At 33.1% G+C, this 24,585-nt stretch overlaps 1 protein-coding gene across 5 annotated transcripts in view; it reads left to right on the forward strand.

Moving 5' to 3' along the window:
- The window catches only part of LOC106096077 (acetylcholinesterase), a 451,106-nt gene extending 430,695 nt beyond the window's left edge, over positions 1-20,411 (forward strand). For 4 of the 5 annotated variants that reach the window (XM_059361337.1, XM_013263626.2, XM_059361335.1 and 1 more), the window contains one exon: positions 819-20,411. In XM_059361337.1, coding sequence (XP_059217320.1) covers positions 819-943 — 125 coding nt within the window. In that variant the 3' untranslated portion in view covers positions 944-20,411. 5 annotated transcript variants of the gene reach the window in all.
- Positions 20,412-24,585: the final 4,174 nt, after the last annotated feature.

Consider the following 24,585-nt stretch of genomic DNA (forward strand, 5'->3'; position numbering starts at 1 on the left):
CATCTTCTGGAAATTGTATTGATGGTTTCGAACGCTCGACAACTGCAACGGATCTCGCTGTTACTCCATGTGCCCAGGTTCGAATTCCATTAACCTTTTCAAATTATTCGATTAAATGTTTATTTGAAGAACAATTGAGTTTACACCATAGTTCACTTAGATGGCCGTGGTTGCTAATGATTTCAACCGATCATTCGGTTCAGATTTAGATATGGCCCAATGTCAACTTAGAATTCTGTACTATTTTCCTCAGATATGCAGATATGAACATATCTGCAGATATGAACAAGTCGCTAAAATAAGTTCAGATTCATAAAGTCATATCTCCCAAGTGAAAACGTATAGTGTAGGTGTAGGGTAATATAAAGACGGAACCGTCCGACTGTCATTTTGTCTTAATTTTTTACAGATTACGAATACCCCGATGGTAGCCAAGTTCGTAACATGCTCGGGTTAAAGTTCGGAGGACGATGCTGAATGTCTGTGTTTGAATCCTATCATGAACATACGAACATAACACCGGTCGGTACACTGGAATATAGGTGGCTTGTTGATAAATAAGCTGAAACTTGAATGGAATAGCATTCATTTGAAGCCCTGAATTTATTTGGGTCATTCTGTTACGAGAAAATTCATTAAAATTTCATTTGCTGAAACTTTTGTTTAAGCTGCTTATAATGATGTCAGGCTTGCTTACTGTATGTAGTTTTAAGTATATTTTTGAATTAAGTATATTTTTAAGTTATGTTAAAACGTCATAACATCATCATTGCCCCCAAAGGAAATAACACACTATCCAATTTCTTCCTTTCTTGCAGGTTCCGAATGTGAAGGCAACATCTCGCTATCCGCTTCCGGTACCATATACCAAACACAACAACAACATTCAGTGTTGCTCAGCGTGGCATTAGTCCTGACCCTGGTATTTAGCATTTTCCAATAAAATCCAACAATCCATTGTTATCAACCAACAATTAAGACAACAAAACCATAATAAAAGAGAAAGAAAAAAAAATAATAAGAATTTAGTAATGATGATGAAACTCCAAAAACCCTTAGAAAAAGCACAATTTGTAGCATGATAAAGCGAAAACACAGCAACATTTATAAATACACAAGAAACCATAACACATTGTTGATGATAAAATGCCCAAAGCATAAGGCAATAATTCACCAGGACAGACACAAAAATTGGCAACAGACGAAGGGACGCATCGACATCGACGGACTTGAGACAGACAAGCTATTAACTGGAACTTAGTTGCAAAATCAAATGAAATTGTAGACAATTCACAAACTGATATGATTTTATTTTTTTGGAAGCAAACATTATTAAGACTAAAAGGAGGCTAAATTATAGCACTTGCCAAGCCTCCTTCTGAAAATAAAATGGAGAACATCCAGAAATGATTTTTGTAGCTTTTTATTAGAGAAACATCCCCGAAATTGAGAAAAAATTAAAAATATAGAGCATTGAAAACATTGAACCTAGTAGCTGGTTATTTGAGCCGCTCCACGTCTTAGAGCAACACTAAGCCATACCTTCTAGGTAGAACAATGACCTTTTTATACCCGAAATCCTCCCAAACGGGCCTTGAAGCTGCAACTTCTAAGCATCCGCAAAAGGGTTTTAGAACGAATCCAACTCAAATTTTTTTGCAAACTACAAAAACCTTGGTCCACACACCAAAAATCCCTAAAAATATTTTTTTAAAGAAAATTAGAAAAACAAAATAAAAAGATTTTTTGTAAGTACTGCAAAAACTATTGCACAAAAAACCCAACTTAAAAATTATGAAATTTTTTTTGATAATAAGAGAGAATAAATTCCAAAAAGGAACAACTCCTCTAAAGAAAGAAAACAAATATTTTTTTGTACTCACCAACAGACCCAAATGATTTTATAAAACAAACTAAATTAATTGATATTAAAAATCCCTAGAGAATAATCAGAGAAATGGAAAAAACAAAAACAAACAAAACGAAAACAAAAAACCCAAAGTAAAATCCTTTTTGTACACGCTTTGTGAGTGGGAATAAACCTAAAACCAATTAGAATTTTTTGTATCTCCCACCATAATTGGTAACCTAATTGCATATAAAATAAGCAACAAACAACAAAAAAAAAATTAATGAAAAAACAAAAATAAACAACACAACTGCTCCTCCCCTAAGCCTATTTATTATTTTTTACCAACTGATATATATATTTTTAACAAAATATATATAAAATAAAAATAATTAAGCAACGAGACAAGGCAAGAGAAATTTTTACATAAAGTCATTGCAAAACTACATTGTATTCATACTACTATATAAATATAATGATAATTATTACCAATTAGAACAATACATGATAAAAGTTTTGAGTTTTGATAATTTTCAAGAAAGAATTGGTTGATGGTATTACATAGCAACAGCCTCAGCATTTTAAACAATACCAATAAATTCAAGCTATGAAATCACACGAAAAGCTTGAGATTAGCTTTAGGCTCTATGCTAGAAATAGAAAAATACATATATCACTGATATTTTCTTTGTTTTTGTGTCCTAATATCTTTTGTGAACAAGTTATTGGCTTATGTTTTAATATATATTTGCTCTTACTAAAATTTGTTTACAAGTTGTTGCACCTATTGGCCAAACCTATTATAGTATAGATTTCCAAGCGAGTCCTTCTCTTACAATTGAAGCAACCGCTCATATTAATGATGTCATCCTCTTCGCGTGTCGCCTTCGCCATGTTTTGTTCGATTCTTTTAGCGATTTTTTTTTGCAGGAGTATTTTCTCAATTTTAACTTCGTTAATATTGCCCTGTAGTTGGTATTGCTCGCTATTTTTTTCGATTTTACCATGAACCTGCGCACGGGTATACGCATCATTTTTGTGTTTTCTTTTTAAAAACTATGAATAAAGGATAGATAAGAAAGGAACAATTAATTATTTCATTTCATCCAATGTTGTCTTGCAAAATACATTAATCTTTTTGTCCGATAAATCAACTTTCACATGCAGAGAGGATTATTAAAAAAATTATGGAGAGTAACTTGCGCATAAATCTCATTTCTATTTTGTGTACGGTTGTTTTGGGGATAAATTATTTTGGTTATCTAATTCGGCGGAGCCCAAATTGAAAATGTGGCTGCTTATGTGAGATACCCTCTTTTAATTTTTTTAAATCTCTGAATGTGTAAAAATTATTTTATTTTTTTACGGAATTGATGTTGATGTATATGTTTTTCCATACCTTCCAAGCGTTAAATCTGTAAACATCAAAGTTTAAGAAAAAATTCAGAAAAACGATGTATATATACCTATGCATGTGTTCATCCGTTTCTGTCTCTACACCGACAGAAACAAAGAGAATAAAAATACCCTACCGTAAAGGGCTGGGCATCACTGGTTTAATTAGTTCGATCGTGTCCATTTTATGAGAAATAACATAAAAAAATCCATGAAAACTCCTTAGAAATCTTCCTTAAGGGTACTAAAGAATAATCCATTACAACAACACGAAAAACCTACAATCATAGAACAGCTATATGAATAGTTTTCGTAAAATTCATAGATTTGAACTACAGATAGAATGAGTTTTTGAAAATAACATTCAAATTCATTCATTCAACAGATAATAGCCAATATAAAACCCTTTGGCTAATATGAACATTTAAGCCAACAAGTTTTTCGGTTAATGGTAATATATATACCAATTTACATGCAAAAAATAATTTATTAACCATTTTGCCCGCTAGAAACGTATGCCGATGTTTTTTGTGATCAAATCCATCTGTGGTCTGGCAATTTCTTTTCACTTATCAGTTAAATGCTTTATTTTCTGGTGATATCCATTCTTGTCGTCATAATCTCGACTCACCCCTTCTGGAAGAACTAAAGTATATAATTTTTTTTTGCTCAAGTGTTCAAATGACGCGCAAATTTGTCAAATGTCACTGCCGCATAACTCCAAATCGGGCGAAAATATATATTGAACCCATATTGAAATCTGAAACAATTTTTTAAGGTTTCGATACGCTTCGTCTCAAGGCCAAAAGAGGCCTGTAATAAATGTAAGAATATTGCCATCTATGCTTTGTACACAAATTAAAATAAACGAACAAAAGGACATAGTTAAAATCAATCAGAAAGTGGTTCTGAGTCGATACAAATACTTCACACTCTTCAAACAAAGTGAGCGTATGCCTCTGCTCTCTCACTCCCTCATACACTCTGCCAAATGAAAGAGACATAAGAGATAAACACAATTATCTAGTCATATTTTCGTGTAAAAAAGCTTTTTTTGCTGTAAACAAATAATTTTTTGCGTGTAAAAAGTGTCGACCCCAAGTCGACAAGGGAAGTAAAAAATCAGGAAATCGTTTTTAATGAAACCAGTTGGAAGTCATGAGAGAAATCATTGTACAAAATTTAGCATGATCGTATGAAAATTTCGCCCTTTATAGGCGCAATGTCTCTTAAAGGATACATTCAGTGTCGGATCGGATATTTGTTAAATTTTGAAAAAAAAAAAAAAAATCAATCGGTATTCAGACTACAAAAAATATAAATAGTGCCATCGGTATTTTGCTAGCTCTAATTAATGCACCACGCCAGGCCTTATCAAATTCCTTGAAGGTATTGACAACCACGACCTTACTCTCACTATATTGAGGTATAAAGCTTATCCAGCATTTCGACCGACTGAAATTTCTTTAGTTGGGCAATTTCAGCCCAACCCATGCTGGCACAACTCCCTCGTTAGGGATGAAAGAAGAAAACCTACGAAGGGCAAGATATGGCATCCCATGCCGCGAATTTATTTTCAACAATTGACTAAAGAATTTTTGTAAGATGTGTAAAGAAACTCACTAGATTTTTATTTTGTTAAAATATTCTTAATCTTTGGTTTTCTTAAAACCTTCCCTTAACATTTGTTCATTACGTACAAAATCAATCAACGGTCAGAAAACAATCCTATGACTCCGAAAAATAGTGAGGATCGTTTTAAAAATTACAACATTACTGCAATATTACTCAAATCGGACGAAGATATATATAGAAGATATCTTCAAATCTAAACAGATTTCTTACAGTTTCGATAAGAATCGTATCTTGAAAAAATATGCCGTTTCTAAATTTCAGCACTTTGTTCACAAATTAACATGGACTGATGTACGGACACACACGCAGTCGTATATAGCTAAATGCAGTCAGAAATCACTGGGTGACAGTCTTTGAAATTAAATGCCCTTAGCTATAATAACGTATACCACAGTAGTGGTACTAATACTGATTGCGGGCCTACGAACCATTACTCAACGAACACTACTAAAAATGAGACATACGAAGGCTCACGCCATGAAACTCTCTGATACATAAAAGAGACACAAGTTATAAACTAAGCAACCGATTGACCGTTTCGTCTAACAAAGCAACATTTGTAGTAGAGCTATCTTAGTTTTATCGCAAACGAAGTGATTTTTACTTTAAAGATTTGAAAATTCACTACTAACGTTCAGCTGTGAAGGGAAATGTTACACAGTTTATGTAAAATATAAAAGTACTTCCCAAACAAGACAGATTTGTAGAAAAGATTTTCCAAAACGTTGTTTGTTGTTGTTTTGAGTTTAGGTGTGGAGATTATGATCAATCCTTTTTCCCGAATTTCTATCGCTTTCTCTCTTACACCAAAAGGCAAGTATTCAGCAGTCGAATAGCCCTAACAAGCTAGTGATTTTCTTACTGTTGTATAATACTAAGGATATCGGAGGACCAGGAGGCCACCGAAGCGTAGAGGTTAGCATGTTAGTTTCGCGGCATTTAAGCGAATTCATTTGCCTTAAATAAAACAAAAAAATGGAACTATTTTTTCCATTAGCTTTAGTAAATCGGAATATTTTGCTAAAGCGTCTAATCGTTATACGATTTATACAGTCAAGTGATAGAATAAAGGGCAATTGACAACAATGTGTCATGCAGTGTTTCTATTCAATATTGCAGCATATCGTTTATAATGGACAGCTTTTAGAAATTCAGCGTATATTTCATCTAAATCTGCAATTTCCATTTTCTCTTTCTTAGTCTGTGCAGCAATTTGTTTTGTACTGCTGGGCGGTTCAATGCTCATTTTCAGGTTGCAACATATTATTAGTTGAATTTTCAGCAATTTTTGTTCCATTGATGACAACAAGCAGCATAAGTTCTCAACCTTTGGGCAATTATTACAGTCGAAATGTCTTATTGTACATTTAAGCCGTTGTAGGCAATTGTTGTTAAAAATCTAATTCGGTGTAATTCTAACCGACAGGACGTTATACTCAGGATCAGTGTACGCGATATTTTAACTATATCTTTATTGACGGCATATTATTGTTTGTTTACACAATTGCAGCAACTTTTCCAGAAATAAATTCGTTATTCACAGATACATCTATATTTCTGCTTTCGCAAATTTCTTTATATCTACAAAACCTTGTTGTATTGTTCTTAAAATGCAATTGTTACATAACTAAAAAGAATGAGCAATAGCAAATTCTAAATTTATTGGGCTTGGCAATAAGTGGTAAAACAAGTTGTAGAGATTTGTTAGTTTCGAAATGTGGAAGTTGTTCTTAAGCTTTGGTTCTAGGGCTTTTATTAAAATAACAGTTTTGTGTTACTTCCCATTTTCTACATATAATTTAAAATATATATAAAAACATATCAATATTTACAAAAGCAAATAATTATATTTGAACAAATTGGCTTTAAAAACAATTTATAAAAAAAATCCAAACACCCATAAAATTAACAAAACAATAAGGTATGTCTGTAATTGTATTTAAACCTTAAAACCCCCTCTGAAATCTAAGATAAAGCAAATACAATAATACAATAAAAAAAATAAATAATATGAAATAAAACATATAGCACTTTATATTAGTTAAATGTATTATTAAATAAAAGAGAAAACAATAACATAAAAAAAAATATTAATTGAAATTATAAACTGCTATTTAAATGGTATTAGAGATGAACACCCAATTAAGAAAAAAAAACTGTTCTTAGTTTCTAAAAGAAAACAATGAATATTAACCAAAGGAGAATACAAAAAATAAAGCCCAAGTTATTATAAAATGGAAGATGAATAAAATAAACAAAACCCTATATATTCATATAAGTATATAGACAAAATAAATATATATGAATGCATATCAACCATATTTAATGGATAGATGTATTACTTTCATTACAATTATTAACGACAACAAAACCAATTACTTTAGAGTTTAGTTATACTCGCAAAACTAACAAACAAAAATCTATGATAACTTTAATGAGCGATGTTCGCTTTTAACAAACATAATTAGTAAAAATAATAATAATAATATTAAAAATACAAAAACCAATTTCACCCAACTCACATACACACAAAAAAAAAGAAAAAGAAGCAAAACAAATGTAATTTTTTAGTATTAACATGAAATAGTCAGCTACAAAAGAAATACTCTACAAATCCAAAAACCAACATATTAAAAAAATCCCCTCCTCCTACATTGATTAATCACCATTTGTTATAATCACTAAAACAAAACAAACAAAAAATAAATAAATAAATAAAAATCGACAACAATGCTTTATATTTGGAGAAAATCACAGCGAAAACAATAAATTATGAAGAAAAGCAGGTCTGAAAGGCTTTCGGTATTAATATTATTACAACAATTCTAAACGAAACAAAATAAACATATTTGCTATAATAAAACAAAAACAACCATAATTTTTTATTTTCTCATTACAACATCAGACGTTTCTACTAATATCTTTTACACCAGGGCAGTTTTAGTGGCGCGCTGAAGTGAAAGGTTATTTTTTCGTTAGACCACAAATTTAAATAGATTTAATGAAACATGTACCTATATTCTACGGCCCGGCGACTAGTACAATGTTTAAAGAAGTCAGTAGATTTCTTCTATTGATTTTACATGAAGGGTATATATGGTAGTGTAATATATGGAGAAGTCGTACAGTTTCAGAATTTGGTACAAAAATTAAATACTATGGCTTAGGTGAACCCACGAGGGCTATTTGTAGTGAACGTTTGGCTATCGAGTGCTTGAAAAAATTATCTTTGCTTTTTATTTACTTCGGAAGATGAGCCCATAATGACTCATATTATTTAATGAATCATAATGACTCCACTCTAAATTCTAACCGGCTGTTTCTAGGTGCGTAAAAAAGTTTTATAGTCTTGATGTGGCAAGTACAGAAATTTAGACGAATGTTAATGTAGATTACTCCCTCTTTCCGCCTTTCCATTCCTTACTCACCATCCGCCAACACAATGCAACTATATAGTGGACATGCCCTACCTGTTGATTGTATTAAAAAAATATATATACTCCACTCTCATGAACACCGTCTTCCCACTTGGCTTCCAAGGTAGAAGTCATTCACCTATAACAAGGCTCTTAATGCAGTTGCCAGATTCCATTTCTTTAATCTAATGGATTGATTGATCTGGTTGTCATTTCTTGTATCACTCCATTTGCTTTTATTGCATTGATTGAACACGTTTGCATTCTGTACACTGTTATAAAGAAATGTTGATGTGTGCACGCCCGGTGCCATGTTTTTTATGCCTATTCAACTATAACTCCATTCGGCGAGGCGCCAATCAAAACATCAGAAAATTCTTTTCAGCTGTAGTTATCTCCCCACCAAAGCTGGCAACATTTTGGAGGTATTCAGCCTCCTGAAGCATTGAACACAATTGCGACTCGGTATAAAAATGGAAGCATTATTCCTTGTTCATTAATAAAATGTCCATGAGAAACAAATAATTTAATATTTTACAGCTCAATCCCAACAAAAATACCTGGTTTTATATGTAGTGTGTAATATACAATGTGTAAAAAAAAATCAGTATATTGTTTTTAAAAGGTGAAATTAATTGAAAAAAGCTACTGTGTTTTTTAAGCGCAGCAGTCTTAATTTTACAAAATGGGTTAAAGATATCTGAAATTAAGAAGAAATGTTTGCAGGGGTGTTATATTTATACGTTTTTGAGGTACAAAATATTGGTTAATAAAGAAGCTAATCAAAAATTAGGAGAAATGAGGTGAGTAAAAGACGTAACTAATTAGTCCAAACTGGATGAACATTTTTAACGAAACTGGAAGAAAAATGTCTCTTCTTTAGAGTCAACAAATCAAAATGGGAGATTTTTTCATTTTCTTAAAATATCGCCCTATTTAGTGATATTTTTTAATGCTGATGTACACCAACCTCATATGTAATAAGTTGTGGTTTTTTTTTCAATTCTGTAGAATCATAGCCATAGATTGGGTGACACTTCTAAATTATTGTAGAATATGACAACCATTAGGGCTTGAGTTTTCATTGCAGGATATTGTCCGGCTTTAGACCATTGTTTAATGTATTCTATTCAAAGAATAGCATAGTAAAAAACATTTAAAAGACTACAAAAGTGTGTTGATGCTAGAAGCATTTGACAGGCTATCCGTACACCGATTTCAATTTCGACCAAGAAATATCATCAGCGTACGATGTCAAATGGATTATGGAGCTTTACAACCATCCCAACTAGAGTAGATTGTAAAGCACACATCTGAATTTGAACAGGGCTCTTCAAGACGACTTGATTCACAAGCGCAATAGAAAAAAAAATAAAATCTTACTTCCCTTATTCAAATCCAACTTATCCAACAATGTCAATAGCTACAAATACAATCATCTTTCGCAAAACTCTTTTGTTCTTCGTACAACGATCGCCCAACGGTTGATCCTGTCAGTGCTGTTTTGTGTATAGGCAGTGATACCTACACCACATGCGACGTGCCTTTCGCTTAGTTTGTCTGTTTGCGAATTCTTTTTCGGTCTTAAAATCTAATGGAGATTTAATTGCAGGATATTGTCCGGCTTTAGACCATTGTTTAATGCATTCTATTCAATGAATAGCATAGCAAAAAAATTTTGAAGTCACCTAAAGTGTGTTGTTGCTGAAACCATTTGGCGATTAGGGTTTCTGTTAAGTGAGATTCCCGGCATCATCATCACTCGAATGCTATGTTTTCATTGGCCTCAAACAGGTATTTGATGACTCTTTCTTCATATATTTTGGAAAAATTTTTCGTTTAGCTTGTTTACCTTACAAAAAAATTACACTATGAATAAGATGCGATATGTCGATATGTATATTAGGGTGGGTTATTTTTTATGGCCACCGTAGCGCAGAGGATGGCATATTCGACTATGACGCTGAGCGCCTGGGTTCGAATCCTGGCGAGACCATCAGAAAAAAATGTACAGCAGTGGTTTTCCCCTCCTAATGCTGGCAACATTTATGAGGTATTATGCCACGTAAAAACTTCTCCACAAAGAAGGGTCGCACTGCGCCATGCCGTTCGGACTCGGCTGTAAGATGAAGGTCTCTAATCATTGTGCTTAAAACTTGAATCAGATAGCACTTATTGATATATGGGAAGTTTGCCCCCGTTCCTTAATGGAATATTCATGGCCAAATTTGCAAAATCCAAACGGTCTCAAAGTCGTAGTCTAATGCCAAAATTGATCTTCGGGTTTTTGACGTCAAAGATTTGTCTGTTAATATTAAAACAAAAATGTTCAACTTTTGAATGGAAATATTCAAAAAGTTTGAGCTCCTATTGATGCATTTGCTAAATACTAATATAAACTTTTGGCAAGTTAAGGCGTACATTTTTTAAACCATTAGTATGATTGAATTAATTGTTTTGTCTGCTGTTTTTAGAATCATTAAAAATTTGCAAATCGTAGAAAATTGGAAAAAAATGTTCCACTATATGCCTTAAAGTTTTTTTATGCCTTTTCCAATGTTTTTAGCAAAAATGACGTCTGTCCATTTTCAGATGACTTTCTGTTGTTACAGCAAACATTTTTGTTGTTTTTACTAACATTTCTCTGAGTGTAAAGTCGGGACGGTATTTAGTCATTTTAAGTTATTTTCGTACACTTAAGTATGACTTTCCCATGCAAGTTCTAATTTGTTTGAGAGTTACTCATAGCTTAACAGTTGCAAGGCGATTACAAATCTTAATTGTTAAAAGCTCAATTTTCATTGTAGATCCCTGGTTTCTTGGGCATTAGTTCACTCTGCAATGTGAGTGTGTAAATGATCTGCGCTTTTTTAAAACCAAGTCATTTATTTTGGCCAATGTAAAAGTGGCATAATGCCTTGTTTTTTCGGCTTTAATATGTTTTAAAAATTAAATTAAAAACTATGCATTCGAATCCGCATAAGTGAAACGTAAAAAATACGTCTGTATCATTTCAGTTATCCCTTAATTTTCACTTAAGCGTAGATCGGATAAGTGAAATTTTTTCCAGTAAAGCGATAAGGCATAAGTTAAGGGGAATTTTCATTTCACCCTATTAATGATGTTTATCTTAATACCAAAACGAGCAATGGTCAACAGTTATCTTTTAATGTCAGAGACATTAGTTTGTGAAGTGATAAGATACGTTATTGCAGACAATTTTATACGATTTAAGTTTCGTATAAAAGCCGCAATTTTCGATGCAATTTTATTTTCATTTAAGTTAAATTTCAAAAGGTCGAATTTAATTGCATTTTAAACATCAAAAATTATTGGTTGTAGATGCAAGAACTACATGCGGGAAATTAAACAATCGTTGTAAGCCTTTTTTTCATTAAGGAACAGAAGGCAAACTTTTCACGTAATACTGAGCTCAAGTTTTAAGCTCAATTAGGATTTAAGATGAGAGCTTGATAATGGAAGAGTAGATTTTATTGTTCTTTTTGATCACTACAGAGTATTTGAAACAGTGGATCATCCCTTCTTTGTTTCAAGTTGAACTATTGTTTAACTTCCCTTCTAGAAATGTTCGACAATTGTGCTCATATCTCGTCGAAAGAGCTCATTGCCTACTTTAAGAGGATTTCCCCAGGGGTTTGACGATGTACAAAACTACTTAACTAGTGACATGGATACATTATCGCAGAGCGTAGATAAGATTAATTGTGATTTGGCCCGAGTCCTTTAATGGACGGCAGACAACGGTTTGTATTGAAACCTTGCGAAGTCAAAATATTTGGCAATACTCAGACGTGGATTTAGCCTACCTTTCAATCCTGACATTATTCTAAATGCGCAGCATATTGAGATTGTTTCTACGTCCAAAAACCTGGGTGCGACGTTCAATAGTTCTCTGACGTGGTATAATCATATCAATTCAGTGGATATTTTACAACTTTTATTTGAAATCCTTAAATATTAGCGGCCTTATACAAAAAGTTTATGAAATCATAAAATATGTTTATTTGACAGTTCTATAAAGGAAATATGTCAACTAAACATATTTGAAATCTGTATTAAATTTTGTGAATAAAGACTTTTCACACGAACAACTGTCAAAACGCACTATGTAAAAATGGTGATGAAGATAATGCGAACACATTCCCTACAAGTGGTACTCAGTTCTATGAGCAAAATAGTAGCGACATATCGCTGCATCAGAAGAAACTTCGCAAGATTTTTATTATAAATAAAATGTTCACGAAATGGGTCGAATCAACTCTGCTTCAATACTGTTGTATGTTGTTGTGTGCTATTTTTTTGTGTTCTGACAAAACAAAGAGTCGGTCGAATTTCGCAATTATTTAATGGGTATTTTAGCAGTGATTGAAGTCAGTACTAGGCTTAAGGCTATAATTTTATTCTAAAAAATTGGTATACATTTATTCTGGTCACATTTTAAATAGACGCCCCGGTTGCCGAGTTGGTAGCGTGATCGGATTGCCAGAGCGAGATTCGTGGGTTCGATTCTTACCAGAGGCCTTGGTCTGACGCTACTGTGGTATAACAATGGACTAAAAATGGACTAAGTGAGTCTGTAAACGACGCCACTTTTACCAAATGTGTTGTAGTTAAAGCACTTGACTTGTTTCATAGATAGTTATTTCTGGGTGCCAACCCGCCCTTAACATAATTCGTTCGTTAAATGGCTGAATGTATTTTGTATATCCATAAAAGTGTTCATGATATTCGTACTTTTGTAGTACATTGCTTTATACCCTCCAGCATAGGCTGGGGGTATACTAATTTCGTCATTTTGTTTGTAACACCTCGAAATATGCGTCCACGACCCCATAAAGTATATACTTAATTGATCGTTATGTCATTTTAAATCAACCTAGCCATGTCCGTCCGTCTGTCTGTCACAAACTTTCAAAGGAGTAAAGTTAGGTGCTTGAAATTTTGCACAAATACTTTTTGTTAGTGTAGGTCGGTTGGGATTGTAAATGGGCCAAATTGGTCCATGTTTTGATATAGATGTCATATAAACCGATCTTGGGTCTTTACTTGTTGAGCCTCTAGAAAGCGTAATTCTCGTCCGATTTTACTGAAATTTAACACGTGGTGTTTTGGTATCACTTCCAATAACCGTGCTAAGAAAATCGGTGTATAACCTGATATAGCTGCCATATAAAACGATCATGGGTCTTGACTTCTTCTGCTTTTAGAGGGCGCAATTCTTATCCGATTTGGCTGTAATTTTGTCCGACATATTCTGTTATGACTACCAACAACTGTGCCAAGTATGGTTCAAATCGGTTCATAACCTGATAAAGCTGCCATATAAACCTATCATGGGTCTTGACTTCTTTAGCTTTTAGAGGGCGCAATTCTTATCCGATTTGGCAGAAACTTTTTACAACGTGTCCAATGTGGTCTGATTCGATCTATAGCTTGGTACAGCTCCCATATAAACCAATCACCCGACTTTGCTTCTTGAGCCCCTACAAATCGCAATTTTTATCTGAATGGACTGACATAGTACACCATGACTTCTACAATGTTCAGCATTCAATTCATTTGTGGTCCGAATCGGACCGTAAGTCTATGCCTCAATGGTATTATTATCTTATAATTATCGGCAATCCATATAAAGTTTCACAGATACTTCTATACTTCTAACAGAGGATTTTGTCAAAGGTTAAAAACTGCACAATTTAAAAACAACTGGCTTAAGTTAATTACAACTTCAAAGAATTTTGTCAATCCCAAGTCAAAGTTTTAGTGTCAGGCATGTTTTGTTAATGATGAAATTCTTTTTAAAACACGATATTGTTCAAAAGGGAACTTGCGCAATCTTATTTATATCAACAAAGTTGACAAAAAAAAATATTTGCGAATTTTATCACCTGTAGATTCCATTAGGCTTTTGCTTTGAGCACAGCACCACTTATCTGCCATTTTCTTTTCTTTATAAACTTACACATCAATAACACGCCAACACCATTGAAAAATCTAGTATTACTACTACCCTCTCCCTATGGATAGAACTCAATTTTAAACAAATAAGGACCCAATTGAAAATCCAATGAAGCTAATTAAATTAATACAAAAAATTAATAATCTAAATTGAACTAAGAAAACTAATTAAAATTGAAAAAAGAAAATATTTATATTTTTTATACATGAAAACAAGAAGAAGAAAAATAAGAAAAACACAAACTAAATGAAAAATGTATTGAAGAATAATTAGAAATTTAAACATACAAGAACAACCATTAATCCAAGATCAGCTTCGACATATAATTGTTGCAAATAATTTTTTTTATCTTCTACCATTGAATTATTTTCATTTAACATGTTCTATTACAATTATTTCATGTTGGCATGGAAATTCACTGCTGCGGCAAGCCTCCAAACAAAGCCCAAAGGAAATTCTATGTGATCATGAAATGAGAAATCTCTACTCCTGAGTAATACTCTATTCAATAAACTCAAAATTAAGCGATATATTTAAAGCACTATAACAAAAACAAGAAAAATACAAAAAAAGAGAATAAAAATTTTGGAAATACTTTTTGTCAGTTTTTTTGCATGGTTTTCGGCTCAAGCCTACAAAAAAAATTAATCAATTTGACAATATAATATTTCGCCTTAACATGAGAATTTTTCTACTAAAGAAACTCGGTTATTCTTCAGACTCTAACACAATTGATTGTTGCTAAAAACTTTTCAAAAGAACATACAAATACACAAAAAATTACTCTTATGATTGACCAATTAAATCACTTCTACAACCCTTTAATACCAACAAAAAATATGCCTAATTTGGAAATATTGATGAAAATTTGCATAGAATTTCCAAAACAGACTAACCGTTCTGTCTTCGATTCTAATATTTGTTTTAACTTAAGTTTAAACATTTAATAGCTTTACTTATTTTTCAATAATTTACTAAATAAATTAAATCTCACAGTAGTTAAGTGTATATATTTAAGGAAATTAGTATATAACTAAAAAGGAAAAAGAAAAACAAAAGGACAAATTATAAAAATAAAACAAAAAATTAAGTTTACTTCCTGATTTTAGCTAAAATTAAAACAAAATCTTAAAAAAATATTCTTTTGTTTTTAAATAATAATTTGTATCAGCTATGACATCTGATAATAAAGAAGACACAAAAAACATAAGACATATGAAATGCAAAAAAAAAAAACACACACAAAACCAAAACAAAAATGATGTAAAGCATAACAGCAGAAATACAAACCCTAAGTGGAAACAGGCCCTCTGAACCAATTAAAACACAGTTCGAAAATGAAACTGCACAGCATTACAAATAAGAAAACAATTTCACAAAAAGAACTCCCAAAGGTTTAAAAAATTATTTTGACCCCAAAAAAAATAATAAAAGAAAAATATCACAGAAAATAATGCATTTGTACAAGAGAAAAAATAAAAAAAACAATTGTTTTAAAATCTAAAATACAAAAACAAACAAAAACTAAAAAAAGTTATGAAATGGTTTTGATGTATAAAAATATCAAATACATATCAATTTATGGCCTATTATTTTATTTTTTATATTATTACACAAAAAACTAAAAAATATTAAAAAGAAACCTAAATTTAAGATCTTTCATATGTGAAAAAACAAATTTTCGAAAACCAAACATTTATTATTATTTAGTTATTTATTATTATTTTAAGCACATTATAAAGATCTCATTAAGCTTTGCATTGGTTGCTTTCAACCTTTAGAGTTTAGGATTGGAGAATGAAATGCAGGCATATTTTAGCTAACCCACCATTTTGTTTCTGGCTTAATATAAAAAGAGCTTAAATCATTTTTTTCCTAAATTGCAGATGAACCTTCCGTCAAAATTTCAGGCTGATATAATAGCAAGTTATGAAGATTTAAATAAAAGACCTACGTGAAGGTTTTTTCCTTCTCTTGTCACGTAACAAAAAATCGAGTTAGGCACTTTTTATATTATTAAGCCATTGATATGGTAAATGTATTAGAAGCATTCATTTTTTGGTATGGTCTTAACAAACACCGTTTCAAGGCCAAATGTAGTACCATTGATATCAAATCAAGGATTTAAATTCAAAATGTTCCCTTCTGCTGTGAGTTTACTTCAGATAAAATAACATTAAACCTAAGACAAATTAGAAAAAAACAAAATAATTACGGAATATTAATGCGGCGTGTTTTCTAAGTTAAACCTTTTTCAAACACTGTAAAGATGATGAGTCTGGCAACACCTTTCTGGCAAGCTCTCTATCAGACATGCTCTCTTGTACTTTAACTATAGACAATCCTGTTTAAGTTTGCCTTAGTATGGGGAAATTAAAAATGGTAAATATAACATTATACATTAATATTTTAAAACATTTTCATTGATGATGATGCAGAGCGGCGAGCACGATGATGATGATAACATGACAAACTGGCATGTGGTAGCTATTAGATTGATATGACTTTGCGTAGTTCTACCAAATAAAATAGATAACGCTGTAGGGATAGTATTGCTGTTCAAGAGCAGTTGATGTAACTTCGACAAATTCCCTCAGAATCCTTTTATAGATCACAAACAGTACATTACGGAATATTTATAAAATGTGCGTAAACTTGATCGGAGAAAATTTAAACTCTTTAGAACTCGTATTCACAAACTCTAGATCAGAAAAACCTACAAAGTTTTATATAGGTAAAGGAGTTACTCAAACTTTGAGTCAACATTTTACTTTTCAAAAACAAATTTTTTAACAATAATGGAGTCAAAATAAATTTCGACTTTATTTCAATGTAAAACTTGAAAATTTAAGATAACAATATGACTCTGTAAAATCTCCAAGCAATTCCACAAAAAAAGCTATTGTGGCTTAAATCAAAAATTTGTAAATTTGTCGGTCGGATGTAAATTCTGATAATTTCTAACATTCTAACAAAAATAATGGTTATGACTCCCAAGTCATGGGTATGACTAAACCAAGAAAAAGAAAGCATCGGCTTGGACAAGTCGAAGTGAAAACCATCAGTTAGTTTAGGTAAGTTAATGCAGGTCGTCTAAAATTAGATTCACTTTGAAAATATTTGTCTATTGCGATGCCACATTAGCGGCAAACAAAAGTCTCTGGAAGAAATCAAGCCGACTACAACTGCATTGGTAATCGGATCCCGTTATCAACATCAGTTGAAAACAACCAACGGTAAAAAATTCTGTTGGATTTGTACTAACGAAGTGCGAATTGCACTTTTAAAAGGATTCCTGAGAGAGTAATTGAAGTCACTTGCTGTCAACACCCGGAACTAACCGAACATTACTTTTAGATAATCGTAACGTATTTATGGCAGTCATTTTCAGGAGCAAAATATTATAAATACCGCGATACCGTAAGAGACCCCTTTGCGTAACAGCAGTGAATAAATATATGCTTGATTATATATATGTTTAATATTCTTCACATAATTTAATTGTGGTATGTCAAATAATCACGCATTACCAACAGTAAGTGGGGATCCTTTCTTCAGACAAAAGGCATAAAAAGTTCACAGACTTTAAAAAAAGAATGAGTTTTCCAACTGGTGAATTGAAACTATGAAAAATTTCCCAGTTTCAGTCGTTGTGCATGCTACTTCACTTGGAAATCACACACTAAAGCGTTAAGGAGAGAAAGATGCATATAGATGAAAAACCTTGATTTTTCCTCATATTTGCATGTAAAAATACAAATGCAAATTTGCCCATGAACTTTCGATAAAGGAACGGGGCAAACTTCTCACATATCAATAAGTGCTGTTCGATTCAAGTTTAAAGTCCTATTTATTGCCGAGTCTGAAATGCATGATCCAGTGCGATACCACTTTGGAGAAAAGTCTACATGGCTTCTTTGCATGACATAGTACCTCATAAATATCGCCAGCGTTAGAAGGGGTAACCACCGCTGGAAAAGTTCTTCTGATGTTCTAGCCAGGATTCGAATCCAGGCGTTCAGCGCCATTGGTACACATGTTTACCTCTGCGCTACGGTGGCCAACTCTTTTGCATGTTTATGAAGTATATTCTGTGAGTACAAAAAGATTTAATACAGTCCATTTATAGAAACCTCTGAATAATGTACACCAAATATAGATATTATCATTTCAAAGCCTATGTGAGATATTAAAAACATGTGTTTGAGCATCGTGTCAGGCTCTCTGCTCGCAGCTTACTTATGAATTTCTATAGTCGTAGTCGGTGCAATATTATCCACAAAGGCGGGTGTGTATAAGAAACCTACAATACAGAAAGATTAGCACGCCTTATCGTAAGCATATCAGACATTGCAACTGAATAAACAAATGCTAGCTGTCCTCAATACTTCCGCTTGCATTAATTGTTATGCATCAAAAGAGACGTGTTCCATAATTTATCTTGCCCCAGTATATAGATAGGTCTGTGAGTGCATAGTAGTACTTTTTGTACTACCATGCACAACAAAGCTCTCTTTTAAGCCTGGGTTGCATAAAATTCATTACGAATGGTTTATAAAAGATATTTGCAAAATTCAGTGGTAAACTCGTTTCAATATTCTCTTAACATAAACGACAAAGCATATTCTCCGTCAATGCCTATCTATACACTAAAGGTTAGCCATTTTTAATTTCGAGAAAGATTTAAAAATCTTACAAAACCAAATTGCAATAATAATCAATAAATATGTGTTCTTAAAAAGTAAAAATGTGTTATAAATGTCATAACAAATCATTATAATTTATTTTAATTTGAAACAAAAAACAAAACATTAGGGATCTGTTATAAGTAGTAAAGTTTAGGGGGCGAAAGCCTTGCTCCAAAGAAGAAAACAAAACTTAAGAATTTTGTAGAGGACAAAAAAAGATTAAAAGAAATGATTTTTGTTACTATATACACATACATTTAAAGAAAGTATATAAATATATATATATATATATAAATGATATAAATTTGTCAAAGGAAAGTATTAAGGCATATCGACATAAGAAAAACAAAAACTTTACTGTTAAAATATTTATATATACATAAATATATATACATATATCAAAAACCAAAGTACTGAGAAACAAATTATTACCGAAAAATTGATATTAAAACAATGAACTTCAATAATAGTAATAATAGTTTACTAAACCTCAAAACACTCTCCCAACTTTTTCGAACTCTAAATCTTTCTTCAAAATAGACTTTATCCACACACACACACACACACACAATACTCTTTGACAAATATTCATTATCTCACTCGCTCCCGTATACTACTTACTCTCACTCACATTTTAAATACCTTCTCTCTCTCTTTTTTTCTCACTCACATATACAAACACTCTGCATACCGGCTGCAATGCTTTCATTTATTTTTCCAACTTACAGCTATAAAAATAGTGCACAGATGCTTTCCGATGATTTCTACTCAAAAATATCCTGTGTTTGTAGCTAAAAGAAACGATAGCAAAAGTTATCAATATATCTACCATACATAAAAGAGAAAAATTGACATAAACAAACATTATTTAATGGAAATATATTTTTTTGTATGGCTTTAGTGTTCAAAAAAAAAATATTTTTGTTGGTATTTTAGTTAAATAATTATAAACCAAATATATATACACATATATTGAATATTTATATTTAGCGAAATTAATGATAATGAAGAACAACATAACAAACTTATTATTAATATTTAAACAAGAAAGATATAAAAACCAAACAAATACACTTCATTCCGCATTAAACACTTTCAATGTGTTTTAGTAACATTATTTTAAACAAACAGAAATACAAAACAAAAAAACATTTATATAAAGAAGAAAAATAATAAGAGGACAAACAAAAAAAGAACACACATATAATAAAAACAAATTCAAATGATTACAAATTAATGCATTAAACAGAAAACCAACATAACAAACATTGTAGGGATCATTTAAGAACAAAATACAATTATTATATTAATACCGTTAATATTATAAACCAAACAAAAAACAGAAAAACTCCTCTAAATCGAAAGAAAAACCCAAAGCAACACAACCACAACTTGATACAAAGAATTCAAATTCAAACTATTATAAAATTATTACAATGAAAAGCAAAGGAAGAAAACTTAAATTATATATCAAAAAAACAAAACAAAAATTAAATATAAATAATTCTACTAAAACAAAACAATAAATAATAAAAATTCATATAATAAAATATACATACTGTATGAACAAATCGATGTTTCATTTTCAGAGATGCTAGTTATATATTTGTCCTTTATTTACAACTAGCCGAACCGCTGCGCCTTCTTTAACTCTCTAATATCTTTTTAGGGTGGGGACACTTCGCCCTTAATGCGGATATCGAATTCGTGTCATTGTAGCCTATGACGCTGAACGCGTTTGGATCCTGGCGAGAACATCGGACAAAGCGGTGTTTATCCCCTCTTAATGTTGGCAAAATTTGGGGGGGGGGGGATGGGGGCGACCTCCCATTCTTAGGCCTAATGCTTCATGCCATATTTGTATTCTACAGCCTAGTACTTTTCATTTGAGTCCCATATTGACATGAACTTCGAATATATCTGTTTAGAGGAGTTTTGGGGTTGGGGGTCCCCGCTGGGTACTTGGACCCTATACTTTGACATGAATTTGTATGCCATATTCGTTATCTACTCCCGCATACTTTTCATTTGATACCCATATTGTCCTTATCGGTCCACTGTTGATTTTGGGTGGTGTTTTTGGGGTAACGGTGGAGTGTCCGCCTTCCCCTTCCGCTATCAATAAATTATAATGTCTATTCCTACTTCCTATCCATATTCGTAATTTACTTCCAAATACCTTTCATTTGAGTGCCATATTTTCATGATCGTCAAATATAACTATTTTAAAGGGCTTTGGGCTGGGGCGGACCCTCCAGGTACTTGGACCCAACTTTTATTATGAAATTCGTACTCTACTCTTGAATACCTTTCATTTGATTTCATTATTGTTCCGATTTGGGTAGTACTTTTGGGGTTAGGGGTATATCAAAAAATTATATAGCCTATGTTTCCTTCCAGACCAACCTACAAAATCTGTGAAAATTTCAAGGTAGGAATATATTAAATATATTACAATAAAGTATGACCAATAGTAAACTGTTCAGTGTTAACATAGGGTTGATGCTCTCTCCATTGAGCTTTGTCGTTTGTCATAGCCTTGGCCCGATTTCACGATATTTGGGTTGATTCCAACTCTCTTTTCGTATAGCAAATCCATATGTTTTATGGGCGACCCCACCGTCGCTGTCCTTGCGGGGTCCAGTCTAGGACATTTCTCGCCATATCATCGTGTGATCGGCGTAGGATATGACCCAACAAAGTACATTTTCTCTTCCGAATTTTTACATCGACTGGGGAAGTGTTTGCTCTTATTTGCAATTTTTCATTTGAAACACGGTTTGGCCAGAAAATTCAAAGTATTTGAATTTTCGCTTGTGTCAAGCTACAAGTTGTACAACCATATAAAAAATATTTCAATCTACTGTTGAAGATTTGACTTTTGCGTTATTTGGGGTAGCACTACATCTCCAAACCTTGTTGAGTTTAGGAAAGGCACTTCTATCTTTGTTGATACGTACGCGTATGTCTGCCACTGAATCTCCGTGGTTAACGTCTTCAATGACATGGTCGTTTTAATTGAGCGGTGTCAGATTTGATGTTCCTATCCTCATCAATTTGGTTTTTGCTATGGTTATTCTCAGGCCTACTTAGGCAGCATTTCGATTCAATTGTTCCAGTTTCGTCTTTATGTGCTCGAAGCGATAAGCAAAGAGGCATATATCATCCACGTAGTCTATGTCCCCGAGGAAGTCGTTAATGTCCCAGAGTATGCCATAGAGTGTCTCAACATTAGTTGCTTCTAATACGGAGTCTAATAAAAGAAAAAATTTGCGTCGGCGACAGGATGCACTCCTGTCACTTCACTCCTTTGTCGATACCGAAAGGTCGGCTCTCTTTTCCATTAAAACGAACTGAAACTTCATAATTTTTATACAGCTTCCTAATTACGATTTTTTCAGTGATGCCCTTACTAAACAGCGTGGTCCACATTGAACTTCCCAAAACTGTGTCAAAAGAACGCTCGATGTCTATGAATGAAAGGTATAGATGTGTATTAAGTTCTGCAATCTGTTCAATGATTATGCGCAGGGAGTTAATGTGGTCGGCACAAGAACGTCCTGGCCGAAAACCTGTCTGTTCCTTCCTCAAAAAACCGCAACAGAGGAAGACTTGCCATCATTTTATTTATTGCGTTTAGCAATGTAAACACCCTCCAGTTTTTACACTGGGTGAGGTCACCCTTCTTTGGGATTGTAATGATCCCCGTCTTCCATTCCGTGGGGACAGCGTTTGTATCCCAGGCCTGATTATTGGGGTGATCGCTTGAGCTATGGGGTGTGCTCTATACCACAACAGTTCAGCAGGTATATTGTCAGGGCCGGCTGATTTGCCGTTTTTGAGTGAGACCAGAACGGCTTCAATTTCTTTGCAAGTGGGTGGGCCGTAAATATGTCCCTGCGTTGGTTTCGTCGTACAAGGGGATTAAGAGGGTCGGAGCTTACGTCCTCGGTTGCTGGTCCTTCGGAGCTGAAAAATCCGCGTCATCGCTCTTATGGCTCTTCGGATGTTAATTCTGATCCGTCCTCATCTTTTTTTATTGCCGTTGGCCTTATATTGTTTCCGCTCAATTGTTTTATTGAATCTAAAACAACACGAATGTTCCATTATTAGCTGCATTTTCGGCTTAAAAATATATTCGTTAATCTTTGCGAACTAGGCGTTTGACAAGGGAGGCGGTGGCGGCATGTTCAGTCCTGGCTGAGGTTTTTCTTACACTTGATTAAGACCGTAGCAGAGCGTTGCGTAGACGTTTCCGGTAGGGATGAGTTAGGAATTAAATTAAATTGGCGCGTAGCATCATCTTGCCATCATGATGTGTTCGCTTTGCTTTCGGCAACAGTAAAAGACCGACTCCATTTATTCGGTGGATTTCATTGCCTGAAAAAATGAAGTGGTAGCCACCTTAAAGATCAATAGTTCCGGATTTAGGCCATTGTATTTCACTTTAACCAAGGATGGCATCTCGTTCTTTATTTGGTAAAGTCTCGATGATTCTGAGAGAGTTCTAGCGTTTCATGTTCCAATCATTAGCCGTGTTCTGAATCCATGGGACGTCATCGGGGGGTTTTTATTTCGATTATTCCTTGTTTATGTTTCTGTTACCGTGATTTTTTTTGAATGGATGGCGGATAGAGCCATCGCATCGGTGCCTAATGCTGGGGCTGCCAACAATCCTCTAGGCAGGGCTTTCTTGATGGTGAATCTTCTGAAGATCTGCGAGCGCCACCGTTGGCCATTCCCCTTGTCTCATCCACGACCATCTGTTTCAAATTTCGATCGCTGATCGTTATTTTTTTACTTCACAGAAGACTGTCCAATTATTATGTTTGAAAAATTGTTTTTCTTTTAGCTTATCATCTTAAACTAATAAAATTGAACACTTAAAGGCGCTCCTATTTCAAAAATAATTTTTCGTCTTGTTCCAAAGTTAACCTCCTAAAAGCAAAACAGAATGAGCGCGTTGAGCTTTGTTTTTGATGGTTGCAGATTGTTGGTTTTATATAGATATAGGTCCCCGATATATCTTTCATCCTAAATAGACTTTAGCCTGTAGAAACCACAATGTTTGTCCGATTTTGCATGGGACGTTTTATTTGACGTTCCAATACGTGCGCAAAATTTCATTAAAATCGGTACTGATTTATATATAGCTCCAAGGCAGTAAAAACCATAATTTTGGTCACATCTCTACCAGCTAAGGTGTGAGATGTTCTATTTGACGTCCCAGTATGTGCCATCAAAACTGGCACAGGTTTCGATATAACTCCCATACAATCTTTTATACGATATAGCCTCTTAAGGATGTGGAAATCCAAATTTGTTATCCTATGGTAGGAAAAGCTTACAATGTTCTATTTGCTATTTCAATAGGTATCCAAATTAAAGTCTGGCTAGATTTCGAGATTTCGACTAGGTGGTGTAGGGTATTATATAGCGGCTCCGCCCGACTTTTGCCTTTCCTTACTGGTTTTTATTTATGTTTCTTTATTTGAAGAATCCCAATCCTACAATAATGATTGGCACAACCAATAGATTGATTATGATCATTTTTATTTAATGCTTTCAATAGTACCGTAATCAAGTTAACTACTGATCTAAGAAAATGACTTATATTTGATG

Source organism: Stomoxys calcitrans, chromosome 2 (genome assembly GCF_963082655.1).
Source record: "Stomoxys calcitrans chromosome 2, idStoCalc2.1, whole genome shotgun sequence".
Taxonomy (NCBI): Eukaryota; Metazoa; Arthropoda; class Insecta; order Diptera; family Muscidae; genus Stomoxys; species Stomoxys calcitrans.